General features: G+C 41.4%; 1 protein-coding gene across 3 annotated transcripts in view; it reads right to left on the bottom strand.

Annotated features, from left to right (window-relative positions):
• The window catches only part of inpp4b (inositol polyphosphate-4-phosphatase type II B), a 152,969-nt gene that overhangs the window by 92,824 nt on the left and 37,052 nt on the right, over positions 1 to 23,093 (bottom strand). Inside the window, exons 1-2 of one of the 3 annotated variants that reach the window (XM_029164311.2) lie at positions 7,920 to 8,031; positions 2,675 to 2,719 (exon numbers count right to left, since the gene is read on the bottom strand). In XM_029164311.2, coding sequence (XP_029020144.1) covers positions 2,675 to 2,719; positions 7,920 to 8,004 — 130 coding nt within the window. In that variant the 5' untranslated portion in view covers positions 8,005 to 8,031. Of the gene's footprint in view, positions 1 to 2,674; positions 2,720 to 7,919; positions 8,032 to 23,093 lie in introns of those variants that run through there. The other 2 variants (XM_029164316.3, XM_029164323.2) reach the window with 2 other exon arrangements.

The following is a 23,093-nucleotide window of genomic DNA, read 5'->3' as shown; positions in this document are numbered from 1 at the left end:
ATCCCAGCAATTTCTTATTTCATAAACCAAAAAATAACTTTCATGAAAGCCATGGATGGGTGAAGAGACCAGACAAAACCATTTTCTCCCCATTATTTCTTCCTATGCAGTGGTTATTAAAAGAGCTATAAACGATTTCTCCTGTCAAATGTTTTCACAGAGGTACAGAAGTCGCAGTTTTAAATTGGCTGATATTTTGCGTAGCCAAAACATTTGCATCATTTAAATTCCTCTAGTGAGCTTGTTTATTTGTATCTTCCGACAATCCGAGAAGAAAAGATTATTCACATTGTCAAGACGGACGCTAACACAAACACATATGAATATCTTTATATTTGTGGTTTGAAAGAAAGGTGAGAGGGTAAAATTCAACTTACACTGTAAAGTAAAAAGTATGTGAAAAGCTTTGGAAAGTACTATATAAGCATATACTGTATACAGTATAGTCTGCTCTTAAACACTGGTCGCTTATTATTTTCATTTTTTTTAACTTTACTGAATCAATGATTCACTTCTTAGTGTCAGAAAAGAAATGAGAAAAAAAAAGTAAAGACAAAAAAAAAACATCATGACATGAAATTGGGCCAGTCCCCAACATTTACGTATAGTTTTAAATACTCCTATAAAATTCCCTCAATGCAGTTCCCTAAAAAAAACACCTGACTCTGATAAAAACAAAACTTATAAACACCTTGTCCTCGTGACGTAAAAACTTCATGTGTAAAAACCGTGGAGAGCCCCTTTAATCGTTGCCATCTAAGGGCAACCCTTTTCCCTATAGCGATATAATTAAATGTTAATTAGCTTCAAAGTTAATTGCAAAGGTTGTGCACTCCTCCTACATGCAAACCCTGCACACAGACAGACACACACACAGGGACATCTGCACACAATTAAAAATCAACAACTGCTCATTATAATCAGCATACAGTCTTCACCTCTGTGGAATCTGGGGCAGCTGCAGCTTATTCAGAAAACTGAAGCCAGACTTTTAACAAGGGCTAAATGAGGAAATGCATTCTGCTCCTCCTCCAATGACTGCACTGACTGCTGGTACACACTGGAATTAAACGGAGGATTCTTGAAGTATTTTATTGCTTTACAGTACGTTTAAACGCTACGATGCGGTCATCTGAGGATGAGCTGAAACTCTTTTTGTTTTTTCATGCTCGCGGTTGCAGGAAGAGTTCACTTCTTCACTTCACTTAACCTTTCATTAATTAACATCTGCTAGCACCACTAATTAAAAAAACACAATCACTTTAAAAATGTAATCACGGTCGCGTGCTTTAAATAATCAGTATTAATTGCGATTTGAGAGCACTGGGCGCGCTCGCTGTATAAGCGTGATGTGCATTCAGTTCATGGTGATTCATTCAGCAAGTGCAGCGGTGAGCTTTGCTGTTGTTTTTGTCCACCTGATAAAATCCATCAGTGTCCTTTGGCGAACGTGGCTCGTTGACCCTGTCTCAGCACCAGAATCTCTGCTAACGTCAGCAAAAACGCTCTTTGGCTGTGGACAGTGCTTTAAACGTGTCCGGCTTCTGTGGAAGGACCGCTCATCTCACAACTTCAGTTTCATTACACTTCAATCTGGAAGCTTGTCATAACAAATGTGCCATTACTGTAAGTCCACGGGATGACTTCACTTAAGGTGCACTATGTATGTTGTGATATAGAAAATGGATCTTTCATCTTTTGTTCTTATTTAACCTACACCTACTTTCTTCCAATTGCTTTTCTTTGCTTTCAATCTACAGCTGCTCACATTCTAAGGTGTGACTGTTATTTCAGATCTGATTTTATGCATATTTGTCAAGACCAATAAATGTTATGAATAAACTGTGCAGACTATTCAAACACCACAACTGTGGATTTGATGGAGCCGAATAAGTTGCACACTACTGTAAGCAGACTTTTAAACATAGCAATTATGGGGGGATATTGAAAATGACATATATTTCTCTGTGGCAGCTGTCAGCTGTATTTTCTATCGTGAAGATGAAATCATCATCTCTCTACTGTAGCCACTTCTATGGAATATCTTTATACTGTCATTCACCAGTTTATTGTGAACTGAACAGTGGGGAGTCTTTGTTGCAGTCGCCTCAAAAGAAAGAAACAAGGGAGCCAAGACACCAGTCTTTGATGCTGTCAATCTTAGCTGTCAAGGACCACAAGAATATCATTTTATTTTGGCCTATGCTTCAGGAGACTTGACTTGAGCCTCAGTGAAGTATCTAGAAATAGCTTTCCAGCAGCTTAGTTTTCTAAAAAATTAATGAGACCACCTCAAAAGTTCAGAAGGACTCCCTCACCAGCTTCTTCAGCGTCCTCTCTGTGCTTCGTTCCTCTAACCTCACCGGGTTTGTGTGTCACAAACCAGGAAAGATTAAGAAAGTCTGCCACTAATTCTAACTGACGTTTGCATTAGTGTGAGTTTTAACGTGTTTGTTTCCCAATGATTAAATCTGGAATCATCATAGCCGAGAGCGCTGAGACGCCATAAAGTCCGGTTGTGTTGTGGAGAGACATTACTGAAAGTGTGCAAGTGAAGCCATATGTCTTTTTCCTAATGTGCCTGCAAAGAGGTCAGAGACGTGTGGGATAGCTTCTCCTCTGACACGTCGGCGTGAAAGAAAATGACCCCTGCATGAGTAAACACGAGACTTACCGAGGCTGAACTCCACCCGAGGCAGCTCGGCTGTTAGAATGACACCTGGGAGTCAGAGAGAGAAAGATCGAAAGCAAAGCAGAGCAGAGGGGGGAAGAAAAAGGAGGCATCAGAACAATGGAGGAGGCAAAAGTACCACAGCGATGTAACGGCCACTGCAGGAAACATCTGGCCTGTTATAATGATCACGTATTAACTGTCAATGACTTTCCTTACATTTGATTTTTGCAATTGTTGCATCCATAGAGACGAATATAGTGAATAGTATAAACCACATAGCATAGACTCAGAATATAAAGTAGACAAAGGCTGGAAAACTGATCCATTTTCACTGCGGAGACAGAAAATGCTTTAATCAGAAAGAAGCCTGTAATGCCCCGAGCACGTTAAACCACAATCTTTAAAGAATTTTTCTCATGCTTGGAGCATGACGGGCTCCCAAAAATGCCAGAGTGATTAGTGTAACTGTTCATTTTAGATTATGCAAACACACTGCAATCTCTGCGAGTGTCGGCACCAGCGTTTGAGGGTAGCCGGCGTCCTTGAGGGCCTACACACAACCACGAACTGAGGAGCGGCTGCGTGTATCATCTGTCATCAACGCCACCTCTTATTCATCACAGTCCTGGTCCAACACACAGTGATTCAGGCACAGAACAGACGAAACACCTGCATGTTGGAGCAACGCGTCGCGGAGCCCTAAACCATTAAATGGCGTTTTCCTCTTTCTGGGATGCCTGGACACAATTGGCCTTTCTAAGGCTCATCAACCCCACTAATGGGCCATGGACACTCGATGCTTACTGATGTATGAGCACCACACGACTTTAGGTAATAGTCATTTTATATAATGAGGACTCTTCCCCAAGACAAAAATGATTTGTCTGGGTTTTATAATTACTTCAGCCGCCACTCCGGGTAGTTTAAGTGCAAAGCCTTTTATCACAAAGCATTTCTTGATGTGCCTTTGTTTCTATATCTGTTGGAGATAAATGTGCCAAAAATTACAGATGTTACAAATTTTGTTCGAGCTTGATTTGCCATTTAAATATATGATTATTTATTACTTTAAACATGCTTTTTGAGTTTAAATTTAAATTATACAAATGTAACACTGGTGCCAGTACAGGGATTTCTAACGAAGAACAAACACAGTGAATTATAGAAATGATTAGCATTATCCAGTACCCTCTAGAGCCACAAAAGCCCAGTGCACAGAAACCTACCAGAATAGAAGCTTACAGTGCATTTGAAAGTTCAGCAACTATTGTATGTGGAGAAACTTTTAAATAAAATCTCATCTGACTGTTTTGCCACTGTTTTCTCACATTTGTGAAGTGAGTTGCGTGTCTGATGCACTTGTCAGGATCTAGTAGCTCTGAATAAACAAGCTTATGCAAACTTAGCGCAATATGTGTTATGCACACAGGTATAATGAACATCTACTCAATCAAGAAACTGAAGTTTGCAGGCGCGCGCACACACACACACACACACACACACACACACACACACACACACACACACACACACACACACACACACAGAGTTACTCATACTCTAGACAAATTATGTATGTAAATAAATTTTGCAGTTTTCACATTACTCTTATGCAAATCCTCAGGGGTCATGTCTGCCCGTGTTGTCACAAAGACGTCCTTGTGAGTGCTGATGAAACCTTAATAAGCCAGATGACACGATCTGTGAGCGCGGTGGAAACAAAGACGGTGCCAGCTGCTGGGTCACGTCTCTGGTGCCATGCGATCATAAGGGACTGTCGCTTGAAAGGCGCTGTTAACTTTGGAGGATTCCATCTGTGCTAGACCAGCTAATCACGAGTGGAGGCAGGGGAAGAAGGTCTGTGATTGCAGAAAGGAGTGAATACAGATGCGAGTTAGCGTCTGGGTCTGATAGAGACTGCGATGGGGAATCGGATCACGACATGTGTGACAGCTCGATGTGCGTGATAGTGAAGCAGGAGGAGGAGGACTGGAGTTAAAAGGCGTCTGAATTTTAGGTGTCAAGCATTTTGACAAAGTTTACGCCGGATGCTCTGATTACAAGACAGGCAACACAGGATACGAGGCAGCTTTGAAAACAAATATTGACTACTTGAGATCTCACTATTCCCACTTGGTGCAGGCGTGAAACTGTACACACACCTACAGGGACTATCCACTTATGAAAATGATGGACTAATTATGCAGGACAAAACAGCTGTTCTGTACAGTGTGACACCATTCTTATCATTAACCCCTTGGTGAGAATCAGGCTGACCAAAATAAACAACACTAATTACAATAATTACCCACTACATGGCAAGAGGTCATCCACCTGCGCGGCCTCAGTCACATCTCCTCAAGCGTCTCCGTTTCGCAGGTGATCCAGCTCCAACGTTCGGATGAGTACGTGGAGAACAGTGGCACAGGTGCGGTGTTTATAATCGATATCCACTGACATTATGAATATGGTAATAGGCCCAGCAAGGCGGCAGGCGGCACATGCAGATGTGTCTCCCAGAGGGGCCCAGCAGCAAATGAGGTGTGCCCGACTGCTCTGCTGCAGTTTCATCTGGCTCTAGAAATAACAGCGGCGCTCCACTGTACCCACAATCTATCACTCCCCTGTCTGTGGGTGGTATCAGCAGGGAAAAAGGCGCGCTGAAGGGAGAGGAGAGGGTAATTTGTTAGGATGTGAGCAGACTAGGTGATTTCTCCGGAATGACAAAGTTAATTAATGCAGCGGGCCCTAAACTGCCTGTCTTACAGATGATCATTTAACCCCCCGCTCCCCCGGCCCTGCTCCCTCACTCAGTGTACGGCGTGATAACCAATAACCGGCTCACGGGAGACGCCGTGGAAGGGGGAACAGAGGTACAAATGTGGAGGAGCGCAACACACACAGAGACACAGAGACGCACAGTGACGCACACACACACAGAAACAGACACAGAAACAGACACAGAAACAGACAGACAGACACACACACACACACACACAGAGACACAGAGACGCACAGTGACGCACAGTGACGCACACACACACACACACACACACACACACACACACACACACACACACACACACACACACACACACACACACACACACACACACACACACACACACACACACACACACACACACACACACGCTGCCTATTCCCGAGTCCTGATCTCCAAAATACACCCCGCGGCTTCGCTAGTCCACATCATATGCTACGAATATCAAATGATTTTCAAGTGAAGCTTTGATAAACCCTCTCACACTGGGTATAGTACACATTCCTAATCACTCCTGCTTATCCCATTCATGAATAGATATTACATGTAAGAGCCAGTGCTTAACAGTAAATCCTGTTTATATTTTGAATATCATTGAGTTTGAATTGAGGTTAGAATGATGTGCCTATGGATGGGGCTTTATCATGAGTTTTGACATAGTGGGGATGTGACTGTCTCTCAATATTCCATCCCTGCCACAAACCCCACCTCCCACCTCAGCTGCCTTTTCCTTGTTGTTTAACACCTGCACGTCCTTTCTGATGATTAAGTCATCAGGCAGGCAAAAATGTCTAACTGGGCTGATGTTTGCACAAACAGACATCCCATTAGGGCGAATGGTGCTGAATAAGAGATTGAGTTATTGTCACATTACTGCTCCGGGAGGCTGAGAGGAAGCATGGCGTTTGTGAAGTCGTAAAGTTGAGTGTGTTGCAACCATGTGTACTGTATGTGGAAGGACAACATTGCGAAAGTGTCACACTTTGCCTCAAAACACTTCTGTTGTTTATCCATATGCAAATGTTAGCGTGAGCAGCTATTAGTTAAAACGACTTCTGCCTGGCAGGGATTTCATAAAATGCCAATTGAGGCCCACTGACTGAGTGGAACCTAGTTTCGTCCCACTTTCCTCTCGCGGCAGGTGGGAGGAGATTAACTATTGCGCTGTGGAACTGATAACATGATAATTATGTGCTTTGCTCTCCCCCTTTGTCTCCCAGGACGCGTTGAGGAAACCAAACAGAGGTGCAGCGTTTGTCTTCACTCCTACACCTCTCTGATGTCACCTCTGAGCTGCCACTGTGTTATTCAGCAGCAGCAGCACGTAACTGGGGTTCACCGTCAGGCCATAACCTCATATAACAGTCCGTGTGCATGCGTGTATGTATTGACGTGTGGACGCGCTGTACTGTTGTGTAAATGTTTTATTCCCCATTTCCTCTTTTGTTTCTTGCCTGCATTGCACATGAGTAACTGTGGGTGCAGATCGGTGTTTCGTGTGTGTGTGTGTGGGGACATCGTGAATCGCGCTCTCACTCGCCTTTGTGCGGCTCCATTTACTTATCCCTAAAGAAAACACGGCGGCGTTAAGCCTGCATGCCAATGCAAATGCTCAGAAGCAGCACACGCGCCGCTTCCTTCTGGTGAGCAAAGGTATTGGACTCGGAGCAGGTTTTGTGGCACCGCTGATAGGGCTGTTTTGTGTTGCGTTTCGCATCTGCCAGTGCTCATTACATGTACATGTTCAGGCTACGTATGGAGCACGACTGCAGTGGAAAGACGAGGCGCACACACTCGCATAGGACCTGTGACACAAACATCCACACATGCACACACTTCTGTTGTGTGTCGTACAGGCTTGTGGATTTGTAAAACAAAACATCTCCCAAGAAACAATATTGCTCAACACTGCTCTGCAGAGCCGCAACATCAGACTGAGTCAACACCAAACTAGTAGAAGCAGAACATAATGACAATTTCCCCCCAGGGGATCAATAACGCAGCAATAAAATATATATGTTAGCTCAATAACCACATTCAAAAATATTGTGATCCTGAAAACATATTTATGAAAGTTGTTCTTGTGTTTTTATTAGAACATGACTCTCAAGGTCTTACAATAATAATACAATAACACAAACTGAAACACAAAAACGACTTGATATTAATTGTAGTGTGTATATGTATAAACTAGTACCTCCACCCTTTTCCTCAACCTCTCTTTCTCCAGCACACAGTCAAACTCTTGTGTGTGTGTGAGAGCGAGAGCGAACCGCTGCAAACACAAATACAGGGGAAAAGGTACAGCGTGACTATAAATAGTAGGCTCCTGTACAGCAGGAGGAAAAAATCCATTCTAATAGCAGTCAACGTGTCTGAGAGAGTTCAACTGCACGAGGAAGGACACAGGAGAGAGGAAGAGGAGGAGACAGATTAAGAAACAGCGCGGCGCCGTCAGCTCACCGGCAGCGGTCAGTCCTTCAGGGCTGGCGCTCAGCTCCTTCATGTCAACCATGCAGTGTCCCAGGTGCTGGGCGCCGTCCTCCATCTGTCCAGCCTGCCCCTCGGCTCCACCGCCCCCTCCCCCTCCTCCCCTCCCACCCCCTCCGCGAAACACCACAGTCCAGTCCAGTTCCCCGGTTCGCACGCAGCCGAGGCGGAGGAGCCGCCGCAAAGATAGCAATCTGCGAGCCTGCTGCCTTGCTGCCTCACGGCGCGCTCTTTGGCTGCATCAAGGATGCCTTTTGGAAACTAATACAGAAGAGGGGGAACCGGCAGGGGACCTGGAGCGGTGGCAGCAGGGAGAGAGAGAGTGAGAGAGAGAGAGAGAGAGAGAGAGAGAGAGAGAGGGGAAGGGAGGCGCGATGAGGGAGTGAGATGTAGAATGAAAGAGAAAGCGGGACAGAAGTGATGTTATGTGCGATACACGGCGCTGTCCATCAATCTGTGGCTGTCTGTCAGTGGGGCATTGGGACCAGACTGCACAGCGCGGGCAGCAAACGCAACTCTGCCCCTCTCCCCCTCCTCCCCCCCCTTTCACTGCGCAGCCACTGCTGCATCCAGACGTGGCAGCGGGGGTCCCTCTGATTTCTGACATCCATCTCCCTCCCCCTCCTCCAGACCCCCCCCCCCCGCCGCTCTGCCGCTCCCCCCTTCGAGCAGCAAAACAATTAACAAGCATCTGATTGCCGGGCGGCGTGCGGTTTTGAGAGTTACATATGGCACACGGGAAGAGAGCGGGCGAACGCTGGGAGGCTGAGAGAGAATCCCCAGCACAGTGACAGCTCTCGGTTGAACGTACTGCCGTCGCTTAGCGAAGCCCCACAAAGCAACTTCACTACAGGTTTAAATCAACAGGTTAAGCGGGGAACGAGGCAGCGAGAACAGATGTTTCTTGCGGTAAAGTATTTAGATTTCATCTGCACGGTTGTACAGTTGGACTCGACAGCTGCAAATACTTGAAAATGAGGCAATGAAAGATTTTCTTTAAATCAGCAATTATGTGTAATGAGGAGGTACACAGGCAGAATAATGCAGCTCTCCTCCTCTGTGTCTTCATTCCGTGCCCTCACCGCCTCCCCACCCACTCATACTGTGAAGGTTATTGTTAGTTATTTGGCTACAGCACCAGTGCCATGATGGTATAGTGAGACCATATCTAAAATCAATGCTAATTTATACCCTGCTGAACGAAGAGAGTGTTGTTTTCTGGGCTAAAGCTCAATAAAGACAGAGAGAAGGAAGAAGCTTTAAAGTCCTAAAGGAGGAAAACACCTACAGCATCTGTTATGGGATCTTAAGGCTTTAAGCATTACACCGAAATGTCAGATGATAAACACACAAGTAAAGTTGGAGAAGAGTTGCTTGTTGTAGAACAAGTGCAAGAAGAGAAGTGAGCTTCCTCTTACTTGCTTTTCATTATGTCCTTGTTTATTAACTACAAATCAAATCTGAACACTACCATGACCCATGGAAGAACCAAAGGAGCCCCGTAAATAAAAACCATGCCGTATTCTAAGCATGCAGGTTGGACTACGGCCGTTACTCCTTGTCTCAAAAAGCCTCCTCTCCACTTTTACTGGCACCTGATCCTCACACCTTAAATCCTACCATGAAGGACACGGGGAAAAGAAATGCAAGGGCAAGAAACGGAACAGAGATGAAGCGAGGCTCTGTAAAATGACACACGCTCATCTCCTGGACTTCATCTTAAGTTTCTGGTGACAACAATGCAGCTGGATCAGCTGTCAGGCTCTAGGTGTTGGAACTGTACAGATAATGTTTTTACCGTCTAATGAAGGTGATCAGTCACCATAGTACTAGCGATGCAGCTTTGTGAAAGCATTTCCTTCAGATGAATTCAAATGTTTTAATATCTGTGTTGGCATTTCTTCATAATTTAATTTTCATTCCAGAAATGTATCACGTACTGTAGGACCATTCAACAGATTGTCTCTAGATTTGTTGACATTTATGAGTGCAATATTTTTGTTTGGAAAATCATGTAAATATGCTTCTTCTATCTATGAAGCGTACCTAATGCCACAGGGATAGAAGTTTATAATTACTTTAAAAGTTAGTTGTTGACAAGGTGAAAACTTTTTGAGAATGATAAAGTTCAGACTTATGGAAGATCCAATGGTAAATCTAATCACAAATAAAATGTAAAGCTGCTGGTGATAAGTTAAGTCCACATTGAATTTATACCCCAGTTTCAGACTGTGGTGTCGGTTCTGCCTTTGTTGTGAATAAATCCTGCTGATGATGATGCAGAACCTACAGTATATAATGTAACTATAAGCTTATTATTGCATGAAGCATGAATTCAGTTTAACGCTGTGTAAAGGTTTTTGTTAATAAATACAATTTGCTTGCAACATTAGGTGAATACTTCTTAGGCTGCGTGAGGTTCACATTTTCAAAAAGGCTTCAAATAGCTCAAACTCTGATTCAGGTCAAACTTTAGGTTCGGCCACTTGTACTCATGAGATCCGTTGCCTTCCTGTACTTTCCTGAGGTGACTGGTCAGGATTGGACTTGGTGCCAAAAGCCCAAATGAAGATAAATTGGTCCCTGCAGGACCAATAAGACAGCAGATGAATCCACTCTGCACAAGGAGGCTTCTTCTTCACTTTCTAAAACTCTCTCCATTCTCATCCTTCCAGCCATCTATTGCCACATCCCGCTTGTTTTCCACCCTTTTTAGTCCTTTAAACCACCAAGATAAATGTTAGCCTCTTCTGTTTTAATGAAAACGTGGTAGCACACATTTACACGGAGACAGCAGCGTGCGGGCGCGCGCACAAACACACATCACTGCAGCATGCCAACAGGTCTGTGAAGTGATCCATTTACATTCTAATATGTTTCTTCTAAAGGAGACATGTGTTGTCGTATTAAAGCCTGACTGATAGAGGGGGCTGGAAAAAAATCAATAGACAATGCACTTGAGGTGGGAATAGTGCGAATACACAGAGGAGGAGAACATAAACATGCCCTTTTTCGCTCTTGCCCCCAAAGCTTTCATTTTCACGTTTACCTATTCTAATAGCGATTGTGGCCTTTTATAATTTGTGATACACACCTTCACACAGTATTAACAGAGGACAGCCAATAGCTTGATTTAGAGTCTGAGGGTGCATGTTAGCAATCGCGCCACAGCAGGAGATTTACACTCACACACTGTGGCCAAATGGAGCAGGGCAGATCATTTCTGAGGCCACTCTGCTTGCACCACTTACATCCCTACATGTGAAGTCATACATCTATTCATTTTCACGTGTGTGAAAAGACATGCCGTTTGTTTTATTACATCTGCTGCACATTAACTCTTCATTTGCAGTAACAGAAATGAGCAAGTCGAGTATTTGCCCTGTAGACGGTTACCCTGCTGAGCGCTGAGATTTTACCAAGTTAAAGTTTGAAATGGAAAAATAGGCCTGCTCACATAACAAGTCATCAAAAACACAGGGTAAAGCTGTTATACAGTATCTGTCTTTACAGTGTTTGCAGCAGTTGTTCCAGCCCACAGCGGCTGCAAGAAACTCCGTGATACTGCTCCACAAAGTGGAATATGAATATGTGATGTTAATTATGCAAATAATTCAGGTAATTATTTTAACACTATTATAAGGATAGTGGTCCATGTCTTCCATGGCTTCCACTAAATCTGTCACAATGGTTTTGTGGACCCCAACAAACACATCCCATCCTCGTATTAGTCCCTTTTCACTGCCTCCTTTTGGATGATGTGAAGAGATGAAGCTATTGATTTCTCATCATGTGTTGTCATGTCAGTTTCCAGCATCCTACGTTACTGCACCGTTACAGACATCCCAGTTGTTGAATTCCAGTCTTGTAAGAAGCGTACATTCCATTTCTTTCATAGGAATGGATCCAACGTGTCTCGCACACTAGACGTTCAGCATCCTGCTCACAAATGAGCCAACTCAATGCTTGCATTGATGAGTGGGAGAAAGCAGTAGCACTAGCGGTTCCAACAATACTGAAGTCTTACACTGTAGATGGACACACAGTACTGTATGTGGTACATGATCAGTATTTTTTCAAGCTTGTCTCATTCCACTGAAAAACTGTTAGCTGTTACTGTGTAATTTCCCCAGACTTGGATCCTCGTCATTTTAGCACAGAACAGCAACTAATCTTGTTGTTCATGTTGCAATTTAAAAAGATCAAATAAGAGCTAATATAAAAAGGAGATATAATTATAATGAGTAGGGTCTGAAGACACATGTTGATAATTAAGTCATTCCTAAAATATACTTTTTTGTGTGGGGAAAAACACATTTAAAACATTCACAAATTCAATTCAATACTCTATTCATGATGCCCATTGAAGTCTTTGTACTGTGCACCGAGCACTCACACTGATGTCAAGTCCAGACTATCGCTGGAACCAGCGTAGACCGTCAGCCTAGACAGCTTCATAATTGCTCATTACTAAGTGCTGTTTGATTTTAAATATATTTCTCTAAATAAGAAAACGTTTCCTAAGCAACAAGAAAAGAGAAGGCAATGAGAAACACAAAATGGCTCTGAGCACTCTGAAAGGTACTAAAGCATAGAACGGACATGGACTAGTTTTTTGGAAAAAGACTCTGAACTGCTTTCTTACTTCTGTAGACACACACACATAGGGCCACTATATATGTATCATACATACAGAATCAAAGGGGAGTTTTTGAATTCTCCAAGAATTCCCTCAAGGTTTATTCTGGCTGCTTTTTTATCACGATCGTTCTTCTGTGAGTAACATTATGTCTGTCACGAAAGGTCAATGCCGATCTAATCCTGCAACAAACTGCACAACAGTATGAGACCTAAACAGTCTTTATTAATTGGTTCTTTTTAAGAAAAAGCTGGGCCTATATATAAGTATAAACAATGCAGTGTTTCAGCTGTAGGAGCTTACAGTAAGAGCCAGGACACTCAGAGATCACAGTGTAAACTAAACATGAACCACTAGTCATGTGGATAATGACACTTCTTTATAATTATCCTGCATTTCTTATTCATCCTGTATCTGATACTGTAGGGTGATAATGATAAGAACAGCTGGCAGGGTGTTGGTGTTAAGTACTGTACAATACTACTGTTTACGCTGACTGCCTCAATTATAATTACTTTGATAAGTGTTAAGTGCTACCGTATGAGTAATTTGCACTCAAGCACCTTGCATTCTGTTAATGCACAAGTCAATTACTGCGAGACAGGTTGAGAAAAATGTGTGAGTCTGATAGAATAGTGTTCTACTGTACCAAGGCTGTTACATAATCAAACTACTAAGCACTATGTTTCAAGCCAAACAGAATGACGAAGCTTAGCTGTTTTTCTTAAATCAAGACACCAATCCCGATGTTATCATTTAAAATGCTAACGTTGTGCATGTCCTGTTGGAAATTTAGTTCAAACATCATAGAGACATTTCAGAATATTTATGGTGTTTGACTGGGGGCTATAACTGTACAAATATGATAAATCAATATTATTCTACACTAAGATGGCTGTCGCTCAGGTGGGAGAGCAGCAGTTTGATTCCCAGCTCCCCCATTACAGTATGTGGTAAAGTTTCCTTGGGCAAAATAGTCAAACCCCAGTTGACTGTCCACTGCGTGACAGTAGTAGTAGTAGTAGTGTGTGAACATGAGTCAATAAGTGCCATATAAGTGCAGACCACTTAGTATAATGACAAGTAGAGGGACCCACTGACATTATAACAGCTTTACTTAAAATAAACCAAATCAAATTGTTCGGTACACTACACCCACCTGTACATTCAGTACAGCAACTTCACTAATAATGCCCCCGATGAGGACCAACACAAGACATTCTCTTTATATAATGTGACCGCTATCCTCCATTTAGTAGAACTATCAGAGTCAGGACAGCCTCAACTTAAAAACTAAATATCACAATCTTGTAAAGGTGTTTGCAGATTGATTGGATCGTACAGGTGTACCTAGTAAAGCGGACAGGGAGTGAATACAGAAATATTTTAATAAATTCCAAAGCAACTAATGAAATAAATGGCAATTTGAAACAGAATCTGTGCATTACTTTAAGCACAATGTAAAAGAAATAGCTGTTAAAATTGAACTAAAACATCTATTGCCACCCTCAAGCTCTAGATCTTCAGGTTCAGGTGGCCAATAATGCTATTCAGGATTCTGAAGTAATGTCATTATCAAACCCTGCACTGGAACACTGCAGAACAAATCAGATGTTATACATCATATATGCTGTCGTGTGCTACTGTGCACAGCGTTAAGTCAGTCACAAACCATAAATCTCACACCTGCTCCCTGAAATCTCCTGCTTCCTCTCATTCTATACATGTACAGCGCTGGCTCGTGCGGCGGCTGGCTCAAAGGAGCCGCTGAATGCTTAAACAGGCAAACCTCAGCTCCCGGCGTCTCTCGAGCAAGCCCTTCAAGGGCTCGTCAACGGTGTTAGGCTAAAAAGCCAAGCAGATTAAAGGATACATCCATCAACAAGGCATTCTGAGGCAGCGGCATTGCTACACGCTATAGACAACGCGCTTTAAAAGAGGCTACAATCTTTTGCTGTCGTGTGATGAAGCAACAAGCAACACCAACCAGCCTTGTGAGAGGGGATCAAGAGGGGGATTATTTTTATTTGAAAAGGTCAAGCATCCTGCAGGTTTGGGGGAAGGACGAGCAGTAAAGATACCGTAGGCAGAAATATTCCTTTTTTTCTCAACTCATATCTGCCTGAGCAACGGTGACGATGCTGCAGCGCGACAGCCTTACACTATGCCAGCAGGATGTCTTCCAAAGGGAAATATAAATACACACAACAAACGCACACGTCTGTGTAGTCTATTTCCACTCCGTTCTAATACAAATTAGAAAAAAATTGCATTTCAATGAACAGATTCACACGGAGCGCGCTACAGTAGCTTTTACTGGTGCTGAGGATGGGGCTCAGAGACAGATGAGGAGCTGCCTCTTGATCCCGTACTCCGTCAGCTGCTCCATGTGATGCTGGTGTTTGTCTGGCCTATGGTTGGGGTGGGGCATGTCTCTCACAGGGGCATTACGCCCTGCAATCTAGATTAGTCAGGTCACTGAGGGCTAAGTGCAGGCTGGAAGGATGCAGATGTGTCCCCGCTGGGCTACAGGCAGAGCAAGCTGTTACTGCAACAGCGTGGAACAAACCAGGTGACGCGCTAAACAAAGAAAAGGGTGTATAAAGGTTTGTTTTATATGAAGGAGATCTCCCTTCACACCTTAATAATTAATATCCTAAATTTCTGCACACTGTTTTAGTGGTGAAGGTAATAAGGTCTTTCAAGCTCTCTGTCCTATTTACATAAGGTTGAAGCAGCTGAGCAGCACATTAGTTTGGTTGACTCCCCATGATTTGCATATGACTATTAATGGCTTTAACGACCATCAAGCTCTCCATGCGTTTTACCACAGACTAGAGTTATTCACCATCTCATCACAGGTACAGCACATTCATGTTATTCCTGATCAGGTTTCATGTCAATGCACAGCTGGAGCTTAATGTTGAGGCATTCGAGGGTTTTTGGCTTACACTTCAACTGCTGCCACAGACTTCTGAGCTCCAAAGATGAAACAGCATTTGTTCTACTAACCAGAAAACATAATAAATCATATATCAAATTTTAGGTCTCAGATGAATTCAGGTAATGACCAAAGAATATTGCTTTTCTGTGAAAGCAAATGTTTACTTCTCCACATGCGCACAAGTACTATTAAATTACCAGCAAAAATATTTTCTACAGATAAAGACAGGAACTAATTGTCTAAACCTATATTTTATTTATGATTTAGTCCTTTTTCATTTTTACATGAAAGAGGAAGCAAATATTACCTACAGGTATCGCTCTCTCTACAGTATCTTTTGCAGTCCTCTCTCTCTGCTGCCTCACTTCAGTTTTACGCTGAGCTGCCGACCCAATATGTGGAGTTGCCCACCGGGAAAAGGCTCAGTTCTACCGTGGGCCATTACTGTCTAGTGATCAAAGTCTCGCTGTCATGAGCAATAGTTTACAAAGCTATAGAGCAAGTATCTCGTTGGCAGCTTTTTTTTAGTCAGTGTGAATTTGCACTGAAATGTGTGATGACTGCAAAGCCTTAGAGTCCTGGTTTAATTAAGGACTTTTCTTTTAGTTATCAGCTGTTTTTAATACATTAGGTCTGTATGATTAATTTGCAAGTGAAATGAAGAGATGTACTCACTGTACAGATAATTGTTTGTTACTAATGTGCATTATTAAGCTTTTAAAAGGGAAATAAATTTGAGCAAAACAAAAAGGCATGTAATGGAATAAGGGCTTTTCATTTTACTCAAATATAAAACTGTGTTAAATTTGCTTGTAACTTTAAAATTATTCATAGACATCTTTAGGTTTAAATAAAGATGAGAATGTAATTTACTGAAGAAGGAGGGAAAAGTCATTTGACAACCAAAGCAATAAAAACATTCTGAATCACAACCATATAGATACTGCCGGCTTTGATTGCTTTAAGAAACTTCTCCAGAATGTCAGGCATTGATGTGTCTGACACTGAACACTTTGCTCTGAGACTAAAAAAGCACGAAAATGGATGCATCGAAACACAGTACATCAATGTGTGATGTTCAGTTATTGTAAGCAGTTTGTGAATTCTTTCGAAAAACAAAACTGAAGATGTGTTATTCCGTTATCGACCAGAACAAGATACATTACAATTTCCTTTGCATGATTGTATTGTGTTAATATGTGCAATTATCTATTGTTAGACCTGCAACTGAGATACACAGTGAACATCTTTGCCCTATCATCCCTCCTCCACGTTCCCTGCTACAGCTCTGAACCCTTGCCTCTCTCTGATAAAATATTTAAGATCTGCCATGATTATAGTGCATCCTGCTCACCTTGGCAGCAAAATCCATTAACCCCAGGAGAATCAATTCCATTGATTTCAATGATAGAGGCTGGAAATGTGTGTAGAGGGATAAGCATGAGGTGAGGCTGGAGGGTGTGAGGAAGTGGAAGCCACAGTACAGTGAGGCGAAGAGGTGGGAGAGAGAAAAACTTTTTACGGCTCGCTCACATAGCCAAGCTCTGATATGAAAAATGCATAGGACATCAGTCAGGAACACAATTATTTGCATGGCTCACAGGAAGCCTCCTTGACACAAGCACTCAGGATGCTCCAGGAGTACAATACAGCTAAACACAGTAGAGTTTAGTGCCCTACTGTGGGAGACAGGAACACAGTCAGGCAAGAAACAAAGAAAGGACACACATGCTTGAACAAACTCAGAAAGGGCACAAAATAATTCATGATACCGTCGTCTTCACCACCATCCCAATCATCACATTACTGTAGAGTGCACCCCACACTGATTCTGCACACAGTGCGGCAGTAAATGCGCAAACACCTCTAGCACACTGGTTCAGTGGCAGAGCTCATCATTTCCATCGCAGCCAGTAATTTTTTCTTTAATGTACCTGATAACATGCAGCAAAGCATTTCCATCTGTTGTGAATGGGGATAATTACATTGGTGGAGCCAGTAAGTGTTTCAGCAGCGCTTCTGTGTACTGCGAACATTATTACAGATAAAGCAGTCTGGGTGTGTTGCTTAATTACTATGCCTCTATTCAGACGCAGGGGGCAAAACTATTGAAATTTATTTTAATCCAGAGACGTCAAAGCAAATAAGAGCCAGGTCCACGTGGCTTTCAACCCTTTTTTCGTGTTAATTAGGTCAGAGGCAGTGGGTAGGTAGGCCATCAAGTACAATTCCTTTTTATAGATACATGAATCATATGCAATTGCTTTTCAATCACTGGATAAATACTGCACTAGCTGCATGCTACTGTACTGTATGCTCCTGCAGGCCTCGGAAGCAGTACTCTAGGCAGTCGTGTGCTGCATTCACAAGGAGCATTGTTTCAAAATATCATTCACCTTGAAGCCACAGCTCACTTCAGACTATATATTAGAAATCCAGTGAACAAACTAATAATAATAATAATAATAATACATTTTATTTATAGGTGCCTTTCATTGTACTCAATGTCAGCATACAGTTAAAATATACATAACATACAACATATGTCACATATTACCATAGGTGGGTAACAGTATTTTAAATTGAATACGTTAACTAAAACTATAAGCGTTTGTTTGTCCAGTATGTGTGGAATTGTTCATTACCTTTATATTTAATTCGATTTCTGTACAACCTTGGGCATTATTGACTTGTAAACTTACCCTGAAGTTTGTGCAAAATTAAAGCTGTTTTCCAAATTATTGTGGAGCCTTGACAACAAACATAAATTTGTCATAACGTTGTCGAAGTTCAACAAGTAAAACAGACAAACAAAAATAAACAGAGAAGCTACTGTTTCCTTAAGTTTTTAGTTAAACTACTAAATCTATCTCTGTCTAACTAGTGGATTCAAATTTGATGAGAATATAAACTAAATCATCAAAGTACCTTAATTTCTAAAAGCAGCCAGTTTTCATTTATAACACTGAAAGAAGTTTGAGGAATTTCTATACTACACATGTATATCAATGATTAAACATTTTATTGTTTAATTTTCTCTAATGTACAAATCCATAGCTTCATCATTTTAGGCCAGGAAGAGTTCAGAACAAGAACAATGCAATATTTAACAAGCTAATACAGTATACTGGTTGGCCTCCAACAAGTTAGTTATTGTGATGAACGAATAACCTCAAATGAAAAAGTTATGTTCATGAAATATAAAACTTGCAGGGCTGAATTATTATTATTATTATGTTAATAGCAGACTAATGGTCATATTGATGTATACATGTAGTTTTAAGTGGAACCCTCATTACTCTCACCAATTCTCATCGGGGTGTTTTGTCAAACACCAGATTTTAAAATACTCAGTAATTCAAACTTAACAAAATAAAATGCTAGACTCTGAGGCAGAATGAAGAACGTTTCTCCATTTTATTCATTAGCCAATGTTCATTTATTTTTCATGGACAAGTGTATAGTAGACAATATTTCACTTCCTAATTAACTGTCCTTTTTCTATTACTAGTTCCTTTTTTTCACACCTGCATAAAGGATTTCTATACACAAGTATGGTGGTAGACTGAGGCAGCCAGCATGTCATAACAAAATCTTTTATCCATGACTGAGCAACCGTGGGGTGGTTTGCCACAGCAGGGGTTTCTTTCCAAGCTGCAAACCCTCCTGCCATTTTGTTGACAGGCAGTTCTAATGAAGGACGGCCACAGGGTTTCCCCAGCTAACCAAAGAATGAAGTCCTCCCTCAATGAAGGAGCTCAGATGTGGTTTACCAGACTTCAATCACAGCCTTAAAAAGAAAAGCTCCAGTGAAAACTGTGCAGCAAAATACAAAGGTTTATTAGGGTCAATTCCTCCTTGTTTTCCTGTTCACAATCTATCATTATCCCATTATTAAAGCCTCTCAATAAATCTTGTGAAAAGTGTTTCTGAATAGCATGACAAAAAAGTCCAAAGCTTTGTAGCAGCCATAAAATGAGAATTCAAGGGGAAGGTCCTCAGATTACCTGACATAAATGTGCACTGTCCAAATATTCTTTTGAAAATATTACAGTAGTCTGTTGATTACTGCATATTTAATTATTTTTATATCATTTTAAGTGGCTATTTAAATATCAGTGCTAGATTTAAAGTCAGAAGTCACTAAAGACATTAAGGTTTATTCTTTGTGGTCCCTGAAAAATTTTAATGCCTTGCCCTAAATTCAATGTAAAAATGTATTCTGAATTATATTCTCCTCCACACAGCACACAGAAAATCTTTCAGCTAATCACTACTAGAACTGTAATTTGGCACTGGTGTACTGTGACATCCTCAGAATGATGCTCAACTGTTAACTGAAAAAAAGTAATTTGTTAGATCCAGATCAAGCAGAAATAATGTAAGCAAGAGCTGGTGTATCTACTAATCATAAATATCAAAGTCAATTAGTATCTATTAGAACATGACAGGCACCGGTCTTGTGCAGAGTGCCAATTAAGCAGCCTACACTTGCTAATTAGAGCTATAATTAGTTAGGCAACATTGTTCCACACAAGCATTTTTTAATACTCTGGTCATTAATGAGAAACTACAAGTAAATATAACATCCTCACCCTCATCTGAACCCATCACTATTAGCCAACAGTCTATGCCAGAGCCATCCTGGGCTCGAATACTAAGTTTACAAAGCATGAGGTTCACAAAGGTTGCAGCTTGGACTGAAGTGGCGTTTGCCTGGTCGCATGTCCACAGTAGCTGCATCAAAGGCTGGTGACTTTTCAAACCACAGAGGGACCAAATTGGGTCCCCAGAACTTTGGGGTTTTAAGAACTTACCCATGCACTGAATATAAATGACTACAGACATGCTTAGCACGAAATAAAAGTCCAGGCTTCAATGCTTTATTACTGTTTTTCACATGCATTGAACTCAACCTCATTAATAAACTATAAAGCAATACAATAACCGATAGCATGTAGCACCTCTTGGGTTAACATGAGTAACGCTTTGTGGCTCTACAGCTACGATACTTTATGAAAAACGATCAAATGCCTCGAATGAAAGCAAAGATTCTAACAAATCTAACAATATGCGCCGAAGCATATCGTTAGGTGTGCTAGTAAAGCATGTGTGGCGACATATGAGCCAAAGAACGACTACATAAGCTAAATGCTACGCGTACACTTTCACATTAGCGTGACGTTTTGCCATATAAATGTCATATTACTAGTGAATCAATCCCATTTTCCGTTATTCCTACACCCAGGGAAACTAAGCAGTCAGTCTGTGACTTGCTAGTTGTCCCATAGAGCTCGTCTAAACCGTTTTATAGGCCAGCCATAGGTTCACGTTTTTCCTGCATTGTGACGTTACATTAGGAGTGCCATTAGTAGGCAGAGTTGTCAATCCTGTGCCAATTCGGGAGGTTCTAAACATTCAAATGACACCTCATTGGCCACAGTCAGTTGCTGCTACAGTAGGCAAAGTGTCATGAATATGGCGGCAAAAGCACCCGCCCCCCCTAGTGGCTGTACAGTGACAGGTCTGGACTGAGTTGAACATGAGTGCTTTCATATATAGGTAGATAGGTGCAGTAAAGTGCTATTTCAATATAATGATCACTTTTATTGCTAATTTTGGTGTTATAGTAATGGAAAAACATTAGAAATCCACACGAAAACTCAAACCTCATCTGACTGTTTGCATTAAAAAAATTTTATAATTTGGTCTTTGGCTTCATTTCATAAAAAACATATTTTGCTGAGTTAATGTTCACTAATTGATTTTATGGAGATTTAGAGCTGCTGAGGAATCATTTTACAGAGCTATTTATCCTAAAAGTGCCTTTTTTTCCAGACGGAACTGAACATTTTTACTTTGTGTTATTCATAAAGATCGCAGTAAAACATACACAATTAGTTGCATTCAAATAGACCTTGTGGTTGCAGAGGTAAACTCATTTTAATGTAGCTACAGTACGTAGACCCACAGAAAATAGGCTTGGGGTTTAAAAGTCTACTGTAGTACTTGACAGTAAACCTGAGCCAAATTCTCCTGCACTAGAATCACACATTGGAAATAATGGCACCGTTACTGCACAGTGAACAGACATACTACATTTACTGTGGTTTTAATGAGCATATAATTGTGATGTTAATGTACAGTAATGAGTTACTCTTGTTTGGATTATCTAAATGACCTTTTTAATCATGCGCTATACTTTAATGTGCATGTCCATTTTTAAATACACTTAAAAGGACAGGTCGGCAGTCTATCACAGGGCCACACGTACAGTACAGAAAGTCAATCACGCGCACACGCACGCACACACGCACACACACACAGGTAATTTAGAATGTCTAATCAACCTAACTGGCGAGAAGAAATTAGAGAAAACCAACTAAGACATAAGGAAAAAATGCAAACTCGGGACAGAAAGGCACCTGGGCGACCACTACACTACCCAACTAAGTCCTGAAGTACAACCTTATGTTGTGAAACATACTAGTTCATGTAGTGTAGGCAACCGGGACTCAATTCCACATATTTCTGGAGGGCGCGAAAGTCACTTATTTGTGGCGAGGCTGAAAAAACAAATTGCTTGTTGTATACATTGTAAATGTCTTGTGTATATAAAAGGAGGAAAGGGTGTTTAATACTGTAATTACTCATAGCAAAGTCTCAACGTGCCTTTGACTTTCTTTTTGTAACATACATACTGTATTGCAAACACAATCTAGACAGAGAGAATCTAGACACGAGACACACTACTACCACTTGCTGAACAAATACAAATTGTGATAATATACAATACAGTAACTACATCTCAACAGTGCACTTTTTGCTGAGATGAGATCAGCTTTAATCATCTAATGTGGGGTTAAAGAGAGAACTATCTTCATGTTTTATAATACGTTGGTGGCTTGGTGTATTTTTTGCTGTAAAGTTACAGTATAACATTCTATATCTACAGTGCCTTGGCTCTTTTTTAACAACAACAGAAGAATATGTACACACCAGGCAATGGCTAAGTGAAGAATAGAGCCAAAAAATAAATTAGCACACACTATAAATAACTGAGCTCCCTACATCATGGCCTGAACTCTGTACAGTACTTTAATCAGGGCTACAGCTCAGTACTGTACTTAAAATAAAACAGAAGTCCTTTACCTCCGACCTGGTAACTAACAACAATAACAAATCATAGCCTTTGAAGATAAAGACAACCCATTAAGCCTACACTACTGCATCAATCATTATCAGCCAAATCCCAGCGACAAGGCTCGTCACAGGGGTAAAATATAGAGCAGATAAGGTGGGAGCTAATGATGATTTGTCTCACAGCATCCAGAATAAAAAGCAACAAATGGGTGATAAAAAAATCCCTTAGAACAGTCACTGAAAGACTTCAGGGACCTGACAGAGGCTAATTACGGGGGTTAAAAGCTTTCTGAACAGACAAGTCTACGACAGAACATTCACTTTTATGGCTTGTTCAGAATGCTTGTGTGTGGATTAAGTTGTTATTCTCATGGTAAAAACTATAAAAAAGGAATATGTGGCATTTTGTGTTTTTGTGGCA

The sequence above is a fragment of the Betta splendens genome, chromosome 1 (genome assembly GCF_900634795.4).
Source record: "Betta splendens chromosome 1, fBetSpl5.4, whole genome shotgun sequence".
Lineage (NCBI taxonomy): Eukaryota > Metazoa > Chordata > Actinopteri > Anabantiformes > Osphronemidae > Betta > Betta splendens.
The sequence above is the reverse complement of the archived record's forward strand: the minus strand, read 5'-3'. Positions and strand labels throughout refer to the sequence as shown.